This window comes from Toxorhynchites rutilus, chromosome 2 (assembly GCF_029784135.1).
Source record: "Toxorhynchites rutilus septentrionalis strain SRP chromosome 2, ASM2978413v1, whole genome shotgun sequence".
NCBI classification, from domain to species: Eukaryota; Metazoa; Arthropoda; class Insecta; order Diptera; family Culicidae; genus Toxorhynchites; species Toxorhynchites rutilus.
In genome coordinates this window covers 31,056,914-31,080,608 of record NC_073745.1, presented here as the reverse complement: position 1 = coordinate 31,080,608, position 23,695 = coordinate 31,056,914, and the positions used below count along the sequence as shown (strand labels likewise).

General features: G+C 42.1%; 1 protein-coding gene and 1 long non-coding RNA gene across 2 annotated transcripts; one reads left to right on the top strand and one right to left on the bottom strand.

Annotated features, from left to right (window-relative positions):
* Positions 1-2,745: 2,745 nt before the first annotated feature.
* On the top strand, positions 2,746-9,369 carry LOC129770375 (cell division cycle 5-like protein). The gene is made up of 3 exons (XM_055773166.1): positions 2,746-2,933; positions 3,008-4,594; positions 8,293-9,369. The coding sequence occupies exons 1-3, from the start codon at positions 2,889-2,891 to the stop codon at positions 9,283-9,285; spliced, it is 2,625 nt and encodes an 874-aa protein (XP_055629141.1). The 5' UTR covers positions 2,746-2,888; the 3' UTR covers positions 9,286-9,369.
* A 659-nt stretch (positions 9,370-10,028) lies between these two features.
* On the bottom strand, positions 10,029-10,642 carry LOC129764472 (uncharacterized). Its single transcript, XR_008741157.1, has 3 exons — positions 10,558-10,642; positions 10,307-10,486; positions 10,029-10,175 (listed from the first exon to the last, which is right to left on the bottom strand). It is a non-coding gene; the product is annotated as an uncharacterized LOC129764472 (long non-coding RNA).
* Between the last annotated feature and the right edge of the window lie 13,053 nt (positions 10,643-23,695).

Genomic DNA, 23,695 nt, shown 5'->3' with positions numbered 1-23,695 from the left:
CCATTAAACCTTTTCAGGGTTCCCGGAACTTTTTACTAAAGCGTTATTTATGAACTTTCGACGTATTCGAAATAATATCCAAAATGCTAAACCAACAAATTTCAAAAAAAGATTGCGTAGTCCTACGTCCTAAGCGGTCGTGTCTCGGATACAACCCCCCGATTTTTCGGTTGAAATGGAACAACGTATTTCTATTAAAATGGTTCAGCAAAAGTAAACGAAAACTTTGCAACACTGTAAGTTGATAATAATTCAACCATTGCACTTACTCCAAAAACACGGGAACACTTGCTCGGAATAAGTTTGTCGTCTCCAGGAAAAACCGACCCAGTGCATTTGTAAGAACGCATTCGAGGGGAAAAGATGGGAACTTACGCGAGTATTTTTACGCAGTCTTTCACTGAACCACGCATTTTTTATCAAACTGACAATTTTTTCGGGAAAAATTCTGCTTCCGATACAAACGTAAATAAACTAATAAAGTCCGAGTCATGGAAATGTTTGTTTCTGATTGGAGAAACATTTGACAGATAATTTGAGGAGAAAAAATGGGTGGGAAATATCTATGATACAACCGCAAGGTTGAGTGGGACTACCTTAGCTTAGTAATCATTTGTTTGTATTGATTAAATTTTTGATTGAACGAACAATTTCCGAATTCAATTGAATTCAATATATTTGCTTTGTGAATAAAAATATTGTATAATGCCGTGTGAGATCATTCATGCATTGTAATAGATTATGTTCTTCGTTACAAGTAAATTTATTGACAGTCCTTTCACGTTTGGCATGATGCCCAGGACAAAATATGTGAACGGAAGAATTATCAAACGATTATTTTATTTTACGTTTCCTTCTGAAGTTTGCATTTCTCAAGTGTACGTACTTCTCGAACCACGAATTTGCTTGATTGCAGGCACTCAGTTTCGACTTTGGCATATACGTCGAACGCATATTGTTTAATCAATAGGCGTTATCCCAGCACATGGTTATCAACATTTTGCCTAATCATCAAATAGTATGTGTAGAAATTCATTCAGCAGAAGATTTTTGACGTGGGACTACGTCTAACCGGAGTATATGGGGGGTGAATTGAAAATCTAAACACAGAACATGCAGGAAAAAATGAAAGATTCCGCATGCTTATAACTCGAACATTTCTTACTGGATCGGAAAGATGTTTGTATCAATCGATTGGGAATATTTCTACGCTTCTATCACAATTAATAAAATGTTATTTTTTATTAGATAAACAATTGAAAAACTGTAAAATGTTAATCGTTATCTAAACACCTTAACTGCCCCGTTTTGATTGACTCGATTTACGGTTTCCCTAACACAGCCATCAAAACCAGTCAGCCTTGGGGAAATCGGCATTTCAGATACATAAAAGTCAGGGATATTTTTGTTCCGACTGAAATGTGTTTCCCTAACTCAGACTTCAAATCCATGGAGCGTGGGGAAATGGGCATTGCAAATTATGCAAGTCAGGGGCATTTTTGTTCCGACTGAAATGTGTTTGCCTAACACAGACTTCAAAACCAAAATCTGTGGGGAAATCGGCTTTGCAAATGAATGCAAATTGTGAGTATTTTTGTACTCGTTTGCCTTTGTGCAAACTAGTATATGTTTCCTTAACACGTTCTCCTAAACTTCGGTACCTGGGAAAATCGCGCAGACACTAGAGGCGAATGAACTTTTAGGTTTAAATCCTCTATAGAATAAAAAGTAAAAATTGAAGTTGTTGATTCATGCAAGCCGGGGGTATTTCTGCACCCGCATGTTTTTTTTGCACTCCGAAAAGTGTTTTCTTAACACGGATTACATAAGCGGGTACGAACACAACGCTTTGGTTCGGTTATTCAAGATTGCATTAAAGGATATGCCTTCATATCTTCTGCTCACTCCCGACATTCTTCCAAAAATGGAAGTAAAAGTGACGAACCAGTCAAAATGTGTTGAAAGTCACTATAATAGAGAAAAAAAAATCTTCTGCTGAATGAATTTCTACACATACTATTTGATGATTAGGCAAAATGTTGATAACCATGTGCTGCGATAACGCCTATTGATTAAACAATATGCGTTCGACGTATATGCCAAAGTCGAAACTGAGTGCCTGCAATCAAGCAAATTCGTGGTTCGAGAAGTACGTACACTTGAGAAATGCAAACTTCAGAAGGAAACGTAAAATAAAATAATCGTTTGATAATTCTTCCGTTCACATATTTTGTCCTGGGCATCATGCCAAACGTGAAAGGACTGTCAATAAATTTACTTGTAACGAAGAACATAATCTATTACAATGCATGAATGATCTCACACGGCATTATACAATATTTTTATTCACAAAGCAAATATATTGAATTCAATTGAATTCGGAAATTGTTCGTTCAATCAAAAATTTAATCAATACAAACAAATGATTACGAAGCTAAGGTAGTCCCACTCGACCTTGCGGTTGTATCATAGATATTATCCACCCATTTTTTTCCACTGAAGGGGAAGAGGGTGTCAAAAATCGTGTTTTTTGTCCACGTGGTATGTGGACACCCCTTAGAAGTTTGTATCAAACAAAAATGGTATGAAATGAATATACATTTCTGCAAGAAAAAAATGCGAACACATTTTGTTTATCAATTATTCCCACTGAGTCACAGCCCTACTTGTATTTATAACATCGACAGTACCACCCTGAGTATCAAAAACCAAATTCATGTGCCATATTTGTAAGGTTCCCAACATTGACGTTTACTAGCAGCGAGGAGAAGTAGGAGTCGGCGAATTTGTGTTTTTGTCGTTTTTGTGCATTACATGAAAACTATCGAAAGAATCGGGATAAAAGTGTGAAAAATATCCAACAGTAGTCCCAGAGTGAAACATTCATCATGCCGCGTATTATGATAAAAGGTGGTGTGTGGAGAAACACGGAGGTGAGAACGCTTTTGTTTGTGCAATTTTCTTATCGGCCGGATTCACATCACATCCTAATCTTCCAATCCCACAGGATGAAATCTTGAAGGCGGCTGTTATGAAATATGGCAAGAACCAGTGGTCACGTATCGCGTCACTGTTGCACAGGAAATCAGCTAAACAATGTAAAGCCCGTTGGTATGAGTGGCTTGATCCGAGCATCAAGAAAACTGAATGGTCCCGGGAGGAAGATGAAAAATTGCTGCATCTGGCCAAGTTGATGCCCACGCAATGGCGTACGATTGCACCCATCATAGGACGGACCGCGGCTCAGTGTTTGGAGAGGTATGAGTACCTGTTGGATCAGGCGCAGCGGAAAGAGGATGGGGAGGATGGCGGAATGGATGATCCGAGAAAGCTGAAGCCGGGTGAGATTGATCCCAATCCGGAAACGAAACCGGCTCGACCCGATCCTAAGGATATGGACGAGGATGAGTTGGAGATGTTGTCCGAAGCGAGAGCTCGATTGGCCAATACCCAGGGTAAGAAAGCTAAAAGGAAAGCCCGTGAAAAACAGTTGGAAGAAGCGCGACGGTTGGCGGCTTTGCAAAAAAGACGAGAACTGCGTGCTGCTGGCATTGGGCTTGGGAATCGGAAGCGAAGACTTAAGGGTATTGATTTCAATTCGGAGATTCCGTTCGAGAAGGTGCCGGCGCAAGGTTTTTACGATACATCGGAGGAATTTGTCATTCCAATAGCGGCTGACTTCTCCAGCCTTCGCCAGCAGAATCTTGATGGAGAGTTGCGAATTGAGAAGGAAGCACGCGAGAGGAAGAAAGACAAAGAGAAGCTAAAGCAGAAGAAAGAGAATGACATTCCGTTGGCAATGCTCCAGAATCAGGAGCCAGCGAAGAAGCGTTCGAAATTGGTTCTTCCTGAGCCGCAGATTTCCGACCAAGAGCTTCAACAAGTTGTCAAGTTGGGGCGTGCGAGTGAAATTGCCAAAGAAGTTGCCTCAGAGTCGGGAGTCGAAACGACGGATGCACTTCTTGCCGATTACAGTATCACTGCTCAGGTGTCGGCCACTCCCCGGACAGTTGCCCCCGTTACGGATCGAATTCTTCAGGAGGCACAAAACATGATGGCGCTCACTCATGTGGACACTCCATTGAAGGGTGGCGTAAATACACCACTCGTACAGCCGGATTTTTCCGGGGCTCTTCCCCAGGCCCATGTTGTTGCCACTCCAAACACAATTCTTGCGACACCATTTCGTTCTGCTCGTGGTCCCGACGGCGCTGCCACTCCTGGTGGGTTTCTAACACCCGCTTCGGGTGCCCTTGTTCCGGTTGGAGGCACTCCGGCCCAGCCAGGGGCAACTCCAATGTTGGTGAGGGATAAACTTAATATCAACGCGGAGGATACCATGTCGGTGGCTGAAACTCCAGCCGCTTACAAAAGCTACCAGAAGCAGTTGAAATCTTCGCTGAAGGAAGGACTTGCTTCGCTGCCTAGACCTAGGAATGATTACGAGATCGTGGTACCGGATAATGAGACTGACGAGCCAGTGGACGACGGCGCTGATGGGGAAAATATGGTGACCGACCAAGCCGATGTGGACGCCCAAAAGAAGCAAGAACAGCAGGCCCGAGAGGCTAAGGAATTGGCTGCAAGATCACAGGTTTGATAGATAATTTTTTGATTGAACGGATTTCGCGCCAACTCGACCAGACGTTCACATGACCCTCTCAGAACTCAAGGAAACTTTCTGGGCGTGAAAACCTTACGTAATTAAGCAACTTGGCATACATATTTTTCCGAAAATTTATCTAGACTAACATATGGAAAGGGCTAAATATTTTGATAATTCTTTTTACTCGAAAATGGTAAGTCCTACAAAAAAGTGTTCTATGAAAGAGTTTTAGGAAAATAATTGAATTTTTAGAAAAAAATACTGAAAAAATATTTTTTGGAATCCTACATTAAAAAAATCGATTTCAAAAACTAAAAGTCGATTTTCTGAAAATGGTCAAAAAAATATTTGCCCTGCAACTCTTCCATACATCGCAACTTGTGCATATTTAAGGCAAAAAAGTTTTCCTAACAAAAACTTTTTCAAGATTTCCAACATTTTTTGAAGTCAAATACAATATGTTTCAATTCAGAGAGCAACGACAGTTCTCAAACAATAGCCTTCTGCCAAATATCTCTTGAATCTCTCGTAAACGTATTTTCTCTATTACTGTTGATGTTAACCAACGTAGTTTATTACGGTTACAATTGGGGTTGCTAACCCTTTCCCGTACTACATCGAGTCTCACTCCTAGTGTACTTGCATAACATAGGGCGCTAGAACGCTCAGCAGAGCAGTGAAATCACTTGATGTGTGACGTATTAATTAATACGGAAGGGGGTAATACCAGCACTGCATTTGCAATCCTTGCAAATCCTGGAGATCACGGCTTGACTCATGTTGCTTAATAATGTCACACTTTTCTTTGTTGAATTGTGATGATTACGCAGAAACGAAACAATGCTATTTCTTTTCCGTCATTTTACATTTGCTGTCGGTTACGACTGATAATTTTCAAACAACTGCAGAGCCATTTTATTCACCCGTTAGGTATCTATACAATCCATTTATTATTATCATATCTACAGTGACTTACAGTGGCTCTTAATAGATACCTAAATCTACAACAACTATTTGATACCAGACCGACCGATCAAGAGATTTTTGGCAGATGGCTATTGTTTGAGAGCTGTCGTTGCTCTCTAAATTGAAACATATTGTATTTGACTACAAAAACAAGCTGAAAACTGTACTTTAGCATCCAAAGGTCACCATCAATCTATTTCTACCTGTTATTGATTTTTGACGTAGAACTACGCCTTTCATTGAGGGTGCCAAATCAGAAAACAGGTCACGTTTTTATGAAATAAAGTTGACGTTAAAAATTGTTATTACCGCGATCGGATTTTGACGATTTACGTACCACACGAATCGAAAATTTCCTAAGATTTGTTTGTTACGCTATATATTAAAACCCCTGGTGTGTAAACGGTTTAAAGTGATGAAAACTAAAAGCATTTCCATTTTCCCATACATTTGTTCTGCTCATTTGTGAGCTTCCCTACCCTTGCCGTCAACAACGAGCAACTTATCGGCGGGCAACGAAGGGGAATGATTTAAAGTCTCCGTGAACAAAGAAAACAAGAAGATTAAGAGCGAAGGGGACTATTTGCCTCGAGTATAAATATTGGATCTCGCTGAGGCTAATTTTCAGACTTTTTCTTTATTCGAATCAGTTAACAACGTCTGTTTTCCGCCATCATAAGGGCTTCGTTGGTGCCTTTGACATTTCATCATTGCATCGAACTGACGCTATGGCGAAGCAGGCGTTAAGGTTGTGTTCCACATAATTATCTGAGGAATATCAAGCTAAACCATAGTGAATGTCATGCTGGAATGTTGTTAGTTATTTAAGTTCGCGTGCCAATCGCAAAACTGCCTTCAACATGGATGGCATTTGCTCTAACAGTTCGTCTGGAAAATTTATAAGGTAACACAGTAAAACTTTTTTTTTGCAAAATTCAATTTTATTATTCAACATCTTCTTCTTCTTGAATGGCGTTAACGTTTCCTGTGGAACTTTTGCCGTCTCAACTTATGCATTAACTAGCGTCATTTAGTAATACTTAGTTGAGATTTCATAAGCCAAATAGCACGCCTTGAATGTATTCCGAGGGGCAAGCTCTTGAATACGCGTGACCACAGTGCAAGTCGAAGGAAATTTCTTTGACGAAAAATCCTTCGGCCAGAACGGGAATCGAACCCGAACATCCCATGATAATGTGAGACGCTAACCACTCGGCCACGGGTGCATTATTCAACATACATACAGCAATTATTTATAGCGATCTTGCAAATTGATACCATTTTTATAGTATACTTTCGGTTTTTCCTCAAAATAGGCCTCAGTTCCTGTAATCACTTCATCATAGGTATTAAATTTCTTGCCAGCGAGCATTCTCGTCAGACCTGCGAACAAAAAATAGTCACTGGTGGCCAGATCTTGAGTATACGGTGGATGCGGATGCCATTCGAAGCCCAATTCATGCAATTTTGCCATCGTTTTCATTGATTTGTGATTTTTCCATTTTTTTCACAACAACAAAAATTACTTAACTCTCCTGAATGCTGTAACTCACGAACCAATCGACCGATTGCTGTCAAATTTTGACACGTATCCATTGAAAGATGGTGCTTTGTGATAGTCAAGGAGATTTTTGCAAAAGGCGCCATCTAGACGTCAACCTTATGAACTTTTCAGCTGAACTGTTAATCTTGATCATAATGAAGCAATGCCACTCTTTTCGAGGTTATTGAGATTAACAGACTGAATTTATTTCGTTTATTTAGTCACCAAGAAAGTAAACGTCGTTGTAGAACTTTGTATTTGATTGGGTTTCGCTTGCTAGTAGTAAAACTTTTTTCACTAAAGATAACAGCTGCACTTATCTCGGACATGAGGAAGTAATGCAACTTTGTTCGAGGCCTGTAATATTAACAGAAGCGTTTCTTTTGAGAATAGCGCAAAATGATGAAAAGTGTTTATATTCTTAGTCGCTTCAAGTCACCAATGTATGGCTCTGTATGAATGCTATGCTGAACGCTTGTGTGATGCTGGTTGGTTTACGTTGTACAAAGGATGTCTAGAGGTGCGATTCCACTGAGACATTACTAAATAACATGTAGCATGATATTTGATACTTGCAAGCGACTTGAATAAAATTACAGCGTAGTTCTACGTCGACAATATGGTCGTGTCTTGGACATAACCTTCTATAATTTTTTTCTGTACCTGTACAAAAAAAAATCTTGAAAATGTTTTTGTTAGGAAAACTTTTTTGCCTTAAATATGCACAAGTTGCGATGTATGGAAGAGTTGTAGGGTACATATTTATCTACAATTTATCTACCATTTCATTAAAAATCTGAGATGACCATTTTGAGAAAATCGACTTTTAGTTTTTGAAATCAATGTTTTTTAAGTGTAAAATTTCAAAAAAAAAATTTTTTTCTGAAAATTCAATTATTTTCATAAAACTCTTCCATAGATCACTTTTTTGTAGGACTTACCATTTCGAGTAAAAAAATTTTATAAAAAAATTATCAAAAATATTTAGCCCTTTCCATATGTTAGTCTAGATAAATTTTCTGAAAACTAAGTATGCCAAGTTACATAATTAGGTAAGGTCTTCACGCCCAGAAAGTTTTATTAAGTTCTGAGAGGGTCATACCAATCCCATAGATGAGTTGGCACGAAATCCGTCATTGGCTCTTGAGCCGTGAGTTACCGGTTTCGATCGTTTCAGGTAATCCAACGTGATTTACCGCGTCCGCTAGACATCAATATGACTGTCCTGCGTCCACCCAACGAAATGCATGGACTCACCGAGTTGCAGCGGGCCGAAGAACTGGTGAAGCAAGAAATGGTCAAAATGCTCAATTACGATGCGATCCGCAATCCGGTTGTCAACCCACAGGCCCCGCCAAGCAAGAAGAACCCATTGGCCCAGCATTTGGCTTATCTGGAACAGCATCCGTACGAAGACATCAACGAAGGGGATCTTGAACGGGCAAAGGCGCTGCTGAAAGAGGAAATGGGCGTTGTCAGGTCTGGAATGGCCCACGGCGATTTGTCGCTTGAGAGTTACAGTCAGGTGTGGCAGGAGTGTCTTTCGCAGGTGCTGTATCTGCCCAGCCAAAATCGCTACACTAGGGCCAATTTGGCCAGCAAGAAGGACCGAATCGAGTCCGCCGAGAAGCGACTGGAGATTAATCGAAAGCACATGGCCAAAGAGGCTAAGCGGTGTGGAAAAATTGAGAAGAAGCTGAAAATTCTCACCGGAGGCTATCAGGCGAGAGCTCAAGCTTTGATAAAACAATTCCAGGATACGAATGAGCAGATAGAGCAAAACAATTTGGCTCTCTCGACGTTCAAATTCTTGGCAGCACAGGAAGATTTGGCCATACCGAAGCGGATGGAATCACTGACGGAGGATGTGATGAGACAGACCGAGCGAGAGAAGAGTCTTCAGAAGCGATATGCTCAGCTGACCGAGGATTTCCGAGATTTGTTCAGAGAGGAGACGGTTCCGCAGCCAAGGCAGAGGCTGCCCCCTCAGCAGAGAGTTGAAGTTGTTGAGCAAAACGGGCAGAGAGAGGAAGCTGACAATGGTGCAAACACACAGGATAACGATGACAAAGATGAAGATAGCCCTCAAGAAGAAGAACCTATTCCAGAGGAATCCCACGAACAAAACAATGGTGAAGCAATGGATTGTCCGGAGAATGGTGAAGATTGATAGACTCGAAAGGTGGCAAATGTGGCTGCAGTTTTGTTGTAATCTACGGAAAATAAGTTATACTTTCGAACTAATAAAACTATATACCGTCTCAATAAACAATGAGCTCTGTTATATTAATCGAATCAAAAAGGTGATACTATCACTTTCACACGTATTTTATAAATTGGAATAATCTTTTACCAAGCTCATACTTCATGTGTGGCAAACTGCATATACAGTAGAACCTTGATTATCCGCGAATGCGAGTTCCTTAGTACAGTAGAACCCCGATTATCCGATCCGATTGATTAAACAAACCAAAACATAATTCTCTGAAGATATGCAACAAGCAAACCAAACAATTCGAAAAAGCATGATAGTTGCACACAGAGAAGGTTGGCACCTTCTTGAAGAACACTCGATTTCCCTGATTTTACTGGAATGATCCTGATTTTTGTACTTTTTACTTCATTGGCATAACAACTATTCGTGATAAATACAGTGGCATTCCTGTCAAAATTTTCCTGGTTGGAAATTAGAACTATCATAATAGCTTACATAGAATAAACTATTTGGTTCGCTTATATCACAGATATAACCCAATTCTGGTTTTTGTGATATTTGCAAAAATTGACCCCTCCCTTTTGACGTAGAACTACGTCTTTCAGGAAGGGTGCCAAATCAGAAAACAGGTCACGTTTCTGTGGAATAAAGTAAACGTTTGTAACTGGATTTATTCGGCAGATGTAAATCGTGTTTGAATTCAGTGTATTTTCAATTGATATAATGATATTTAATTCAATAAACTAATTGTTCGCGTGTATACACGCGGATTTCTATTGTTCGTTCTATCTCTCTTATTCGAAAGCAGCTCGTGTTGTCGGTAGAGCTATGAGGGCAGGGCGGGTCTGCAACGAAAAGAGAGAATTACACGGTGACACAACGTTCACCCGTCAAGTACAGGAACTGATTGCACCTAATCGCTCCTCGCACGCTCGGTGAGGACGCTGATTCAGGTCACAATCAGGTTCAGGCTTACCTCCACCAACCGCTCCCGTCGGTTCAGGATACGTCTTGAAGGAAGCTCCTTCACTTGTGGGGACTCGATGACTCCTTGGCGGTTATCCTCGCGGTCCACCCACGACCCCTTCCGGTTGGCTCGTTTGACTGCGGCGATCAACGGATGCCTCTACTTAGTACACCACTTCCACTCGCGGAACTACAATGGAGAAGGCAAATTTCGACAAGCTAATCAAATGAGGATGTCGATTAACGTGTTGACTCGCTCACGGCTCAATCCAGAAGAACTCGTCACTCGTCGCGTATCCACCATCAGGACTCTTCGCCCTGTCATGGCTGTCGTTTTGGGCTTTCGCCGAGGAGAGCCATTTCACAAATGACAGCTGATGTAGGGATAGGACTGTGAAGTTTTATTTAGGGAATTAAAGGGATAAGGAAAAGGATCGAGAACAGTGGGATTCAGCTCGCCATCACCGTCATGATTACATCCTCGTTATCCTCGTGGATTGTGTTCCTAGCAACTGGATACAACAGTCCAAGCAAGTGACGTGCTAATAATCACGTCACCGATTCTGCTCTCTCAGAATCGTTACAGATACCCTCTGCCGGGGGTAAGAAAATTTGAAGCGGAGGCGATCTGGCGTAGTGGTAACATCCATGCCTCTCACGCTAAAGGTCACGAGTTCAATTCTCACTCCCGACATTCTTCCAAAAATGGAAGTAAAAAGTGACGAACCAGCCAAATGAGTTGAAAATCACTATAATACAGATAAAAAAAAAAAAAAAAAAGAAAATTTGAAATGGTTTCGATGATGCCGTTTAAAATTTTCTGTTAAATTTACTACTGCTATGGATAATTCTGATTCAATGCTAATGCACTACTGATGTTCAGGAATGTTTTGAACACAAAATATTTCCTAAAATGTTAAAATTAATAATTCATTTTCACCTTTGTAAATCATTCTGCCTACATTATGTACAATTTGTGATCATTATTCCATGCGGAATCGAAGTAAATTATGAGTTCCATACAATCCGGTTCCATCCACGGTTCACAATGTTCGTAACGCGTGCGATATACTGGGCGATCTATAGACTTGCTCTCTATTACCATGCCGATTCCGATTTGTGCTGGGATAATTTTGGACCTTTGAAGCGATAGTGAAAAATTAAAACAACTGTTGGTATGTCGAGTGGGAGTGTTTTGACGAGAAAGATATGTGTGTAGTGTTGGGTGTGTAGGAGAATTTAAATAAAATTATGAATGACTCACGTTACTCAATGGTGCGTGCTTGTATCCTTTCCATCACATTAGAAACCGTCTAATATAGGATGTGGATATAACGGTGCGTAGTCTCAGAAGGTATCCTCGGGATCCTAAAGAGACCCTCAGTACATCTAGATCCGATGTCCGAGTTTCCATTTTCGCGTGACGTCTGAAATTGTTGGAAATTCGGCTCCAGTGTGTCATCTCCTTAGATGACTATGAGAAGCGGGCAAATTGCTTCGAAAATCCGGAACAATTATGAATGGTATCACTTTAAGTGAAAACATTTTGATTGTGTTTTTGTGCTATGGCACACGCTCTTTTGTTGGCGACCGTAAGGAAAAATGTTTTAGGCCGCCGAGCGTTGTTTGATACGCTTACAATTATAGGAGTCAGCATTTGCTGACTCACTCTTAGTGCTTCCACAAGAGAAAGCCATAGCTTGTGAATTTTTTTTTTCTATCGAGAAATGTACTTGGCGTTGACAAGGCCCAAGTCTTTCCCATGCGTGTCTTTCAATATATAATTATGTTGTCCTTCTCTTCGGACAACAACTGCTTGTATTTTTCGCTTGGCGAACTTCGCGTTGAAGTTTTTAGATTTGTCGGATAACACAAAATTTTTCGTAAATACTTTTTCTCCTGGTTCAAAATCAGATATGCGATTCGAAGATCGAAGGTTATAGTATTTGGCTTGATGGTCAAATGCTTTTTTTAAATTGTTTCTGATTATGGCTAATATTTTTGGAGTTTTGTCGATATGTTCTAATATTTCTCTTTCAGGATCTCTGCGAATGATATCAGTCCCCGTTTAAGCATCTAGAATTAAATCTAATGTTTTATACTGATCACCATTGGTGATCATCTTGGTTCCGAAATTAAGAAAATATGGGCTATACTTTGTTGAATCGCTGATGGATGTACGGATTGCGCACCCTATTTCAGGAAGGTATTCATCCCATCGAGTATGATCATCCCCGAGGTATGCACGGATTGTTTGCCCGATAACACGGTTGTATCTCTCTGCCATGTTTGCTTGGGCATGATATTTTGGTGTTCGAAATGATTCAATGATGTAATCGTCTAATAGTTTCTTGTATTCATGACTCAGGAACTGTGTTCCATCATCAGAAATTATTCTTCTTGGTATTCCGTATACAAGAAAAATTTCGTTCTTTAAAATTTTTACCATACGGGACGTTTCGGCCTGCCTCATGGGAAATATTAAACAAAATTTTGTTAATACATCTACGACTACAAAAATTACGGTATTACCTGATCGTGTTCGGATAGGGCCCACTAAAATCCACTGCTATTGATTCCCATTTTCGGGAGGAAACTATTTGATTTATCATTGGGGTTACCGTGTTCTTGTTTAGATCTTTACAGGTCTTGCATATTTCACAGTTTGAAATGTAGTTCTTAATATCACTATCCATGCGTTCCCAATAGTACAATGTTTTAATCCTCGCTGTTGTTTTTGGAATTCCGAGGTGCCCAGAAAATGGTAGGTCATGATGTTCTTTTAAGACGTCTTCAATGTGATTTTGAGGAACAACTATCCTCCATTCTTCAACGTTCTGTTGCAACTCGAGTTTTGCATTTGCAAAGTTTTAGAAGCGTCTCATTTACTACTTTAAACTTCGGGTATAATGTCGGGTTATCAGCCACTTTTATGAGCATCTCTTTATACCATGGGTCAGTTGTCTCGAGAGTACACACTTGAAGGTTTTCGACTACAGCTCGGGATAATGCGTCGGGTACAACGTGGAGTTTTCCCTTTCGGTGTTGGAGCTCAAAATGATGCTCCGATATTCTCATTGCCCAGCGTACCAGTTTACCATTAGTATGCTTAAAATTCATCAACCATAGCAAGGAAGCGTGATCGGTGATAACTTTGAAGTGACTTCCTTCAATATAAGGCCGAAATTTATCGATTGATGAAATCACTGCTAAACACTCTCGTTCGGTGGAAGTATACCTTCTCTCTGTTGGCGATAATTTTTTACTGTAGTACGCAATAGTTGTCATATTGTCTCCTTCACCTTGAACTAAAACACTACCAATAGCTCTATCGGAAGCATCACAATGGATACAAAATTGCTGTTTATAATTTGGTATACCTAGGATTGGGGGTGTGATGAGTAATTTTTTTAAATCTTCGAATGCGATATTAGCTTCAGGTGTCCACTGGAATTTTTTATGTTCAAGTATGTCGTTGATTGGAACAGTGTAATCTGAAAAGTTTTTAATAAACCTGGAGTACCAAGAAACCATTCCAATGAAGCGTCGTATTTCGGTGTGTGATTTAGGGGGTGGGTAATCTCTCACGCATTGCGTTTTCTCCGGGTCAACTGATAATCCTTTATCACTCACGATATAACCTAAGAATTTAATTGACTTTTTGCAGAACTTTTTCCAGAATGCATCACGCAGATCAATTGTGCTTAAGTATTTCGTTGGAAGTGAAACGGCCTAGAATCCGACCGATATGATTCAAAGGGCACGCGTCCGGAACTGTTATGCTGTTGATTTTCCTGCTGTCTAAGCAAAGGCGAACTCTATCCTCATCCTTCTTGACTGCCACTATCGGCGAGTTCCAAGGGTAATGACAAGGTTCCACCACTTTTAGCTTCAGCATCCTGTCTAGCTCTGCATCTACTTTTTTTTGAACGTATGGTGAGATGGGATAATGACGCTGTTTGATGGGCTTCGCGTCCCCTGTTTCAATTACGTGTTCATCCACGGTTGTTTGTTGTCCGCCATCCGCTATTTTGAACCGTTTAATGGCTTCAAACAATTGTTTCCGCTGAGAGACATCAAGTTCATGCTCTGTTGTATTGCATTTAGCTTCAATTTCTATGCTACTCACTTCCATCCCTGGCATGAGGTTAAATCTTCGAACGAAATCCACACCTAGAATTAAAGCTTTTGATATAGTAGGCACGATTATCACGGGGACTATATGAGTTTCTCCTCTGAATGTTACAGGAAGTAGCGAATAACCGATGATGTTATGACGCGTATTATCAGCTGTCCGGATAGTTTTATTTAGTGGGAGAACACTGATGGATGGCTTCAATATGCGTTTATAGTCTCTTCCCAACAGTGTGCACGTAGCCCATGAATCTATAAGGCCTATAACTTTCTTACCGTCGACAGACACTTCCGTGAAGAATCTAGGGTCTTCTTCGTTCAGGGTGGTTATTTCAGTTAACAGTTGATCGAAGTAGTTTTGGAATTGTTGTGTTGAAATTTTGTCGGAAATTTCTACGCCGTAGCATTTTGGTTCAACGAGTTCGCTTTGAGTTTGTAGAGTCTGTAAGGTAACATCGCCGGGTTCGGGTAGACTCTTAACCTCGAATCCCGAATTTAGTTTCCCAGCGGGGTACGACACTGGCGGCACTCGGTCGTCTTAACGTCCGGGCATCCACATCTCCTACAAAATTCTCTGATACGTTTCCTTGGGCAATCCTTTAAATAGTGTCCTTCTTCTTTACAGTTGAAACACTCTTTCTTTTTGGGTCTCATCCTTCTCATCTCTGCTTCGATGATTGTATGATTCGGTTTGGGTTTTGTGGAAATAGCTTCTGCTGCTTCATCCTCTTCGATGGAACTGGATTCGGTAAGATGTTCATCTAATGTGCGATTCACATAGAACGTTACGGAAAAGAACGTCAACGTTCCTTCAACGTCTCCACCAATTCACACATGCAGTCAATGCTTGCACCAGCACCGTCACGTCAAATGTCAAACGAATGATCTATTCAATGTTTTTCGTGGTGTCGCCATCTACAACGATTTTGAATTGCAATGCCCTCTTTCAAATCAGCATACCTAGAATCAGTCCTAAATTTAGAAAAAAAAACAGGGAAAATCATTGAAATATATTATTTAAATGCCTAAAACCTGTAGTCCCGACCCTTTTTTAACAATAATAATATATAGACTGTTTTTCTCAGCTAGTCGTGAATTGATTTTAACTGAGAAATTTGAAACTGGGAGATATGTTGGCATAAAAAATGCAGCCAAAATCAAAACAAAAGCCGAGACACAAAGCCCAGACAAAAACCCAACGAGCCGTCCGTCTCCGTCAATTATTCTTTTCTACAAATCCTGCCGGTCGTTTTCGTTGAACTTATGCTGACGGGTCGTTACGTTGCCGGTGTATGTGAATGTTTTCATATGAATTGCATGGTAGAATAACTGACGTAACGGAACGTGACGGGGCGTGAACGTGACGTGGATGTTGTATGTGAATCGCACTTAATTCATCTACCATACGTCTCTGAGTGAACGTCAATTTGCTGCGACACTGAAAAGAAGGTTCGGCGTAATGGATTGGGAACATTTTGTTGTGTTTTTTACCAAAGTTTCCGTCGTATCAATTTCTCGACACTTATTTTTCAGCTCTTCGATGGATCGTATAGTTTCGAATGTTAATCGGGACAAATAAGATGGCCTCATGTTTCTCCGAATAATAGCGAGTTTTTCTTCTTCTTGAATTAAAACAGCTCTTTGTTCGAAGAGAAATTGCATTGAAGCAATGTAAACGCTGATCTTGTATCGTCACACAATGCTAGACATGACGATGCTGCCGATAGCCATGAATCTGGTGCTGCAAGCTTTATCACTTACCAACTTTAATAACTATATTCACAGCGAACAAATTCTGATACTTTGCACATCAATGGAATCGGAAATTCTCTAAGATTCGTTTGATACACTATACAGTACAATCCACTAATGCCTAAACAGTTTAAATAAATGAAAACTGGAAGCATTCTCATTTTCCCATACATTCGTTCTGCCGATTTGTGTGCATTCCCGAACAGAGCTGTCAATAACGAGCAACTGATACATTCGTTTCTGCCCGTTTTCAACATATTTGGTTTAAATAAGCCATCCGCGATTCGAAGTCACACAGAGGCGAATGAACTGCAAAGTTTAAAGCCTCTTAAAAACAAAGGACCGACCGACCGAAGCCACACCACTTCTCGTTTGGTGGTCATCGAAGCAACATGGTTGCCGCAGAGCGTCGAGCGGGAGAGAATTGTTTTCTTGTCGGGTGAAGAAGGAGTATGGAATAGAGTTTCTTTCCACAAGGGCCCTTCTCAGGGCTAGAGGCGGAAACCAAAAATAGAATAGAATGAAAACACAGATGCGAGTGTGCTAGCATAACACAACGAGCGGATATAATTCATGCCTAATACTGAATTCACACACATACACACACAGCTCGATACAAGGAGAGGAAGCCCTCTGTATCGAGGTGTGCTACGACAAAGAAGAGCAGCATACGAGAATTTTTTGTGCTAGTGCGGATATGGAAGAGTATCCAGAATTTCGGAATCTAGATAAATACTGCATTTATTTAGATAAACGTATATTTCGTGAAAGTGTGCTTCCAAATTCCAGCAGAGTAACCTTACTATTGCATGTTGTGGGGTTTGGTCACATGCAAGCAAACCATTTGTCATGACAATGTCATGCGAAAATGCGAAAACAGAATAGAAACATACGGTATGAGGCATGATGTCGACGCCAACCTCTCTCAGTTTCTATTCTGTTTTCGCATTTTCGCATGACATTGTCATGACAAATGGTTTGCTTGGTCACATGGGTTCATAGTTTGTGATCGATATTTGAGTAGGAAGGAGAGAGTCTGATGCGAGTTGAACCAAATACATGAGATGTGCTGATAGCTTTCGACTCTACTCGACTCTTTCGAGTCTACTGAAGTAATAAAAAATTAAATAGCTGAAAAGTTATTACAAAAATTTCGATGCATTCTAAAATAATTTCCGAAGTGATAAACAAGTGGATTGAATCTAGATACAACCCATTACAATTTTTTTGATTACAATTTACAATACAATTTTTTTGACGTAGGATTACGTCTTTCGGGAACATATTGGAGTACAAATCGAAAATTGAAAATCGAGCACATCGTGAAAATTGTCCAATTTCAAACGCTTATTGCTCCTGTCATTTCATGATGGATTGATGATATTTTTGCGCCAATCGATTTCGGCACTCCATAACAATTTTTTATATTGAAGAAAATAATATATGTCATTAAACTAACTATCAAACAATTCAAAAATCTCAACCCATATCCTAACGGAAATACCCTGATTGGTCGAAATTGACGACACATGCGGCGGTTCCCTAACAGAGACATCAAAACTGAGCTGCCTGGGGGAAATTGGCATTGCAAATACATGAAAGTCGGAGGCATTTTTATATTGCAAGTAAGGTGAGTGATACGATTCATTCTAGCAAATTAAAATTGAATTTGGAACTTAGAGGCGAATGAACTGCAAAGTTTAAAGCCTCTTAAAAACAAAGAAAGAAGAAGAAGAATTTGGAACTTTAATGTTGGTTGCCTCGTGAAATTTCATATCAATGACCGATCGTATATTGTGAAAAGTTTAGCACAAGTGTAAGCGAAAAATTATATATGGTAGCAGTTGTGTCAAAAATTACTTCATATATCAAACGATTTATTTCTATTTTCATAAATAAATACCAAGCGCTCGAGAACGGGTCGTTTGGTTTAAGCTGTCTGTTTTGTTGTGTTCATTTTCACTCAAGAAAAGTTTTTACGGCGAGAAAAATTGGAAAAGTGAAGAAACATTAGAAAAAGTGATTTTCCATATACTCTACATATAGTATTAGTTGTTGTTAGTCCAATTGAAATTCGCATTGGGTGAATAAACACTTAGATAGTAAAAAAATCGACGGGTTGTATCCGAGACACGACCGCATAGGACGTAGGACTACGCAATCTATTATTTTTTAATTTGTTGGTTTATAATTTCAGATATTATTTGCGAATACGTCGAAAGGTCATAAATAACTCTTTAGTAAAAAGTCCCGAGGACCTTGAAAAGGTTTAATGGTTTGCGTGGTTCTGAAGAATCATTTCGAGAAGCAACGATTATTTCTTGCCTTTGCGAGAACAATTCACTATTTGGTCACAACTCGAGGGGAAACAAAACACAAAACGAGCAGAATAAGCGACCTTTGTTGTTTCGAGCGCAGAAAGATTCTGAGAATTTTCTTCAGAGAAGATGTAATACTTCTACGCTAGCGACAAATACTCTCTTTTCGCTATCCCCCTTCGTTGTTTCTATTCTAGCTAGCCCGTTAGCCCGACACCTCTACGGGAAAGCACACAAATGGACAGAACAAATGGGAATGCTTCCAACTTTCATCAATTTAAATCATATACAGACTGTGGGATTGTAATGTATAGCATATCAAACAAATCTTAGAAAATTTCCAATTCGATTGGTATGCAAAGCGTTAAAATCCGTTCGCAGCAAAAATAGTTATTAACATTAACTTTATTTCATAAAAACGTGAGCTGTTTTCTGATTTGGCACCCTTAATGTAAGACGTAGTCCTACGTCAAAAATTATAAAAGAAAATTACCTTTTCCATTTCAGATATGTTTTCTCTATATTAAAGTAACATGTTTTTACTGATGAGATAAATTGATAATTGTGTTCGGTATTGGTAATTATCTTATATTACATTGGTGAGTTCTTTTTTCTTTATTTCATCCATATATAACACAGGAGGCATCTCGTCTAGGATCACAGAGGGCGATTTTCATCATATCTCGTTGCACTTCGGTATCTTTTATCTGATACGCACTATTCAACGATTGTTTACCATCCTTCTGTCATCATCACTCGGTAAACACTGGTGGAGTGAACAAACAATACCCAACAACTAGACAAAACGGCCCTTTTCAGAGCGACCAAATCATTATCAAAGAGTTGGACGATGTAATTCTTCAAACATATCCAAAATCAACAGATAGCCTAACGGAATCCTACGTCAACTATGCGGTCGTGTCTCGGACACAACCCTCCTGTGACTTTTTAACCTTTTTTGATAACGATGATGAGAACTGATGGAACACGAGCGAAATTCAAGTATTGATGAACGGTTAAATTTTACATGCTCACGATAAGTGAACGTCAAACACAAAAGATAATGCGTAGAGTTGTTAGATTGTTTCCTTCTATGGTGCAATTCAAATGTAATTCTCATATGAAATGATAGTGGGCCTGATCACGTACATCACTGCCACATACGCTTTCACGTCACTTACACTTTTTTTTTTTTTTTTTTTTTTTTTAAGAGGTGAGGAACGCTCTACCAGCCTTACCTGGGAAGGGTTAACCCAGACGTCGAGTGGGGATCGCACCCACAAAAACCAAGCCCTCTACTCGTTGCCTTATTCCCCCTAGGACCACATCTAGGCGACTACTTCAGGGGGCGGCTGTGCTCATGCACTTCTCGAGTTTTCAACGCTAACTAGCGTTGTCCTTCCCTTTTTCTCAATATTTTTTTCTTTCCATTCGTTATTAATTCCACTGCGCTGATGTCCTCTTCGCCGGCATTTTGAATTTACCCGTCGAGACGTGAACCGATTAGGAATTGCCCTCCAACTTGACGCGCAACCCGTCACAGCCACCCTGCGGGGTTTCTCACCTGTCGAGACGTGAACCGATTAGGAAGCGCCCTCCAACTTGACGCGCGCCCCGTCACAGTCACCCTCGCAGGATTTCTCTTCCCAACGGAGCGCCGATTAGGCAGTGCCCTCCAACCTGACGTGCACTCCGTCACAGCTACTCTCGTGGGGTATTCACCATTTTGATCGTGGCTTCATACTTGATGCTCGTTCCTTCGAAATGTTCGCGGTGTTCCTCCATCCAGGCCACGATCAGGCGTTGTCAGGCAGGCCTTTTGCTGTTTTCCGCGGCAGTATCCGTTTACCTGTCGAGACGTGCACCGATTAGGAAGCGCCCTCCAACTTGACGCGCGCCCCGTCACAGTCACCCTCGCAGGATTTCTCTTCCCAGCGGAGAGCCGATTAGGTGGTGCCCTCCAACACAACGCGCACCCCGTCACAGCTACTCTCGTGAGGTACCATCTCTTGCAACAGCCGTCGCCGTTGTTCACCTTTCACCGTCGGACGTTGTCAGCACTTTGGTCAGCCCTCCACCTTCGCTGCAGCTCCGACATGATTTGTGTGATTGCACTGCTCACGGCATTCCAGATCATCTCGTCGCGACACATCTCCTCCACAATATTCCCGACATGAAGTGCAGGCAGCCCCTCGCGCCTTTCGGTGAACCTGGGACAGACAAAAACGACGTGCTCCGGTGTTTCCTCCATATCTCCACACTCCGGACAGAGGGGTGAAACTGCGTGCCCGAACCGGTGTAGATATTGCCTGAAACAGCCATGCCCAGACAGAAACTGCGTCAAGTAAAAGTTAACTTCACCGTGTTTCCTGTTCAACCAGGTCGAAAGTACCGGTATCAGCCTGTACGTCCATCTACCATTTTCTGCCGTATCCCATTCATACTGCCATTTGTCCAACGACTCCGCTCTCATCAATTTCCGGATACCTCTGCTTTCCCGTCGCTTGTAGCACTCGCTATCTTCCGCCAGAGTGATGCAGATGGGAATCATTCCGGCGATTACACACACAGCTTCTGTCGAAATGGTCCTATAAGCACTTACGACTCGCATGGCCATGAGTCGGAATGTGCTGTTCAGCTTCCTCCGATTTCGGTGGGTTTCCAGAGCCGCCAACCAGGCAGGGCCACCATACCTCAGTATCGACGAAGATACACTTGCCAAGAGACGCCTCTTGCTGCTGCTTGGGCCAAAGCTATTTGGCATGATCCTCGCCACCACGTTGATGGCCTTTGACGCCTTCCCACATGCATAGTCGACGTGCTGGTTGAAGTTCAGCCGGTCGTCGATCATGACTCCGAGGTACTTCACCGCCCGCTTCGAAACGATGGTATGTCCTCCGACCGATACCTCTGCCCGCAGCACTGCCTTACGATTGCTCACTAACAGCACCTCGGTTTTGTGATGTGCCATCTGGAGCTTTACGCTGTCCATCCAAGTACCGATCATGTCTACAGCCTCAGTCGCCAACATTTCCACCTCCTGAAGCGTCTCGCCGATTACCGTTGTTACGATGTCGTCCGCGAAGCCCACGATCTCCACACCTCTGGGTAGCTTCAGCCTTAGAACACCGTCGTACATCGTGTTCCAAAGCGTAGGACCTAGGATGGAACCTTGTGGAACTCCCGCCGAGATATTCTTCACTATCTGTCCCCTGTCTGTGTTGTATACCAGGATCCGATTCTGGAAATAACTCCTCAGTATCCTGTACAGGTAGCTAGGGACCTTCAATCTGTGTAGCGCCTCGGCGATGGCCTCCCAGCTGGCACTATTGAAGGCGTTCTTCACGTCAATCAAAATCACCGCGCAGTAACGGTCGCCTCTTCGTTTTTGTTTAAGCGAGACCTGAGCTTTCTCGATAACTGTCCGAATAGCGTCCACTGTCGACTTTCCTTTCCGGAACCCGAACTGCATTTTCGACAATCCGTGGTCATCCTCCGTGCATTTCACCAGTCTGTTGAGAATAACCCTTTCCAAGAGCTTTCCCAAAGTATCCAACAAACAAATAGGCCTATACGACGCTGGATCTCCAGGTGGCTTTCCTGGTTTCGGGAGCAGCACCAACTTTTGTATCTTCCATTCCGCAGGGAAGAGACCGTCATCCAGGCATTTCTGCAGCACCACCCTGAACATGTCGGGGAAAGCAAGGATCGCCGATTTCAGGGCCACATTGGGGATTCCGTCGGGGCCGGGTGCTTTTTTCAAATTTAGACCTTTTGCCACCGCGATGAGTTCTTCGTTGGTGACTTGTGCGTTCTCTGCTTCGTCCTCACCGTACAGTGTGGGTGGCCACGTCGGTGGGTCGTGCTGCGGAAAGAGTCCATTCACAATGACCTCGAGTTTTTCCGGACATAATTCCATGGGAGTCGTTGAATTACGGAATTTCGCCATCACGATTCGATATGCTTCACCCCAAGGATTTGCGTCGACGTCTCGACACAGCTCCCTATAGCAGTTCGATTTGCAACTACGTATCTCTCGTTTCAAGGCGGCTCTGGTCGCTCGGAAAGACGCGCGGTGCTCCTCTCTCTCTACATCGGTTCGTGCCCTCTGGACTCTTCTTCTGGCTCGTAGACAGTTAGCACGGAGGATGCTGAGTGTCTCGTTCCACCAGTAGGCTGGACGTCGTTCATTCGTCGGGTTCAGTCTTTTCGGCATCGCTGTATCGCATGCCCTCACCAATGTTCCTGTCAGCCCGTCGGCGCTCAGATTAAGAGTTCTGCTGTCTATGCGTAGTGCTTCGACGAAAAGCTCCTTGTCAAAAACCTTTGTCCTCCACTTCCGCTCAAAGGTTTTTGTATTCCGTACCGCTGCGGGATTCCGTTGGCCGACACTATACAGGATTGCCTGGTGGTCGCTGTGTGTGTATCCCTCCGACACTCTCCACTTCGTATTAGCCGCCAGTGATGGACTGCAGAAAGTTACATCGATGATGGATTCGCGGCCGTCCCTTCGAAAGGTGCTGCTAGTGCCTTCGTTCAGAAGTGTGACGTCTAGTTTTGCGAAGGCTTCTAGTAGGCTGTACCCCCTGGCGTTGGTGCATCTGCTTCCCCACTCCTCAGCCCAGGCGTTGAAGTCTCCTCCGATGATGACTGGTTTGCGGCCGCTGACCTTATCCGTGAGTACGTCCAACATCTCGTGAAACTGCTCCGCTGACCATCTTGGGGGTGCATAGCAACTACACATGAAGATTCCGTTGATTTTGACGATCACGAAACCTTCCTGTGAGCTTTCCACCACTTCTTGGATGGGGTACCTTCCCATCACTAGTATTGCAGCCATCCCTGCTTTATCCACCACCCATTTTCCGTTATCGCGAGGAACTCGGTACGGTTCTGCGATCATTGCAACGTCGCATTTAGTTTCAGTTGTTGACTGCCACAACAATTGCTGTGCTATGTCGCAATGATTGAGGTTGAGCTGGGTAACCTCCATTACTGCGAACCCGCAATCGCCTTTTTGTACGCCGGACATTTGAAGCTACCTGTGACGTGGTCGTTTCCGTCCTCCTCTTTGCACAACATGCACCTCGGTTGCTTTGTGCAGTCTCTAGCAACGTGACCTTCCGTCCCGCACTTCCTGCACAATTTCGATCTGTCAGGACCACCGCAGTTTTTCGCCTGGTGACCGAAGCCCA

Excerpts from the sequence above, each read along its gene's own strand:
- LOC129770375 (XM_055773166.1), top strand. The coding sequence starts at position 2,889 with ATGCCGCGTATTATGATAAAAGGTGGTGTGTGGAGAAACACGGAG. Across the intron at positions 2,934-3,007 it reads GTGTGTGGAGAAACACGGAG|GATGAAATCTTGAAGGCGGC; the intron begins GTGAGAACGCTT and ends CCAATCCCACAG. Across the intron at positions 4,595-8,292 it reads AATTGGCTGCAAGATCACAG|GTAATCCAACGTGATTTACC; the intron begins GTTTGATAGATA and ends CGATCGTTTCAG.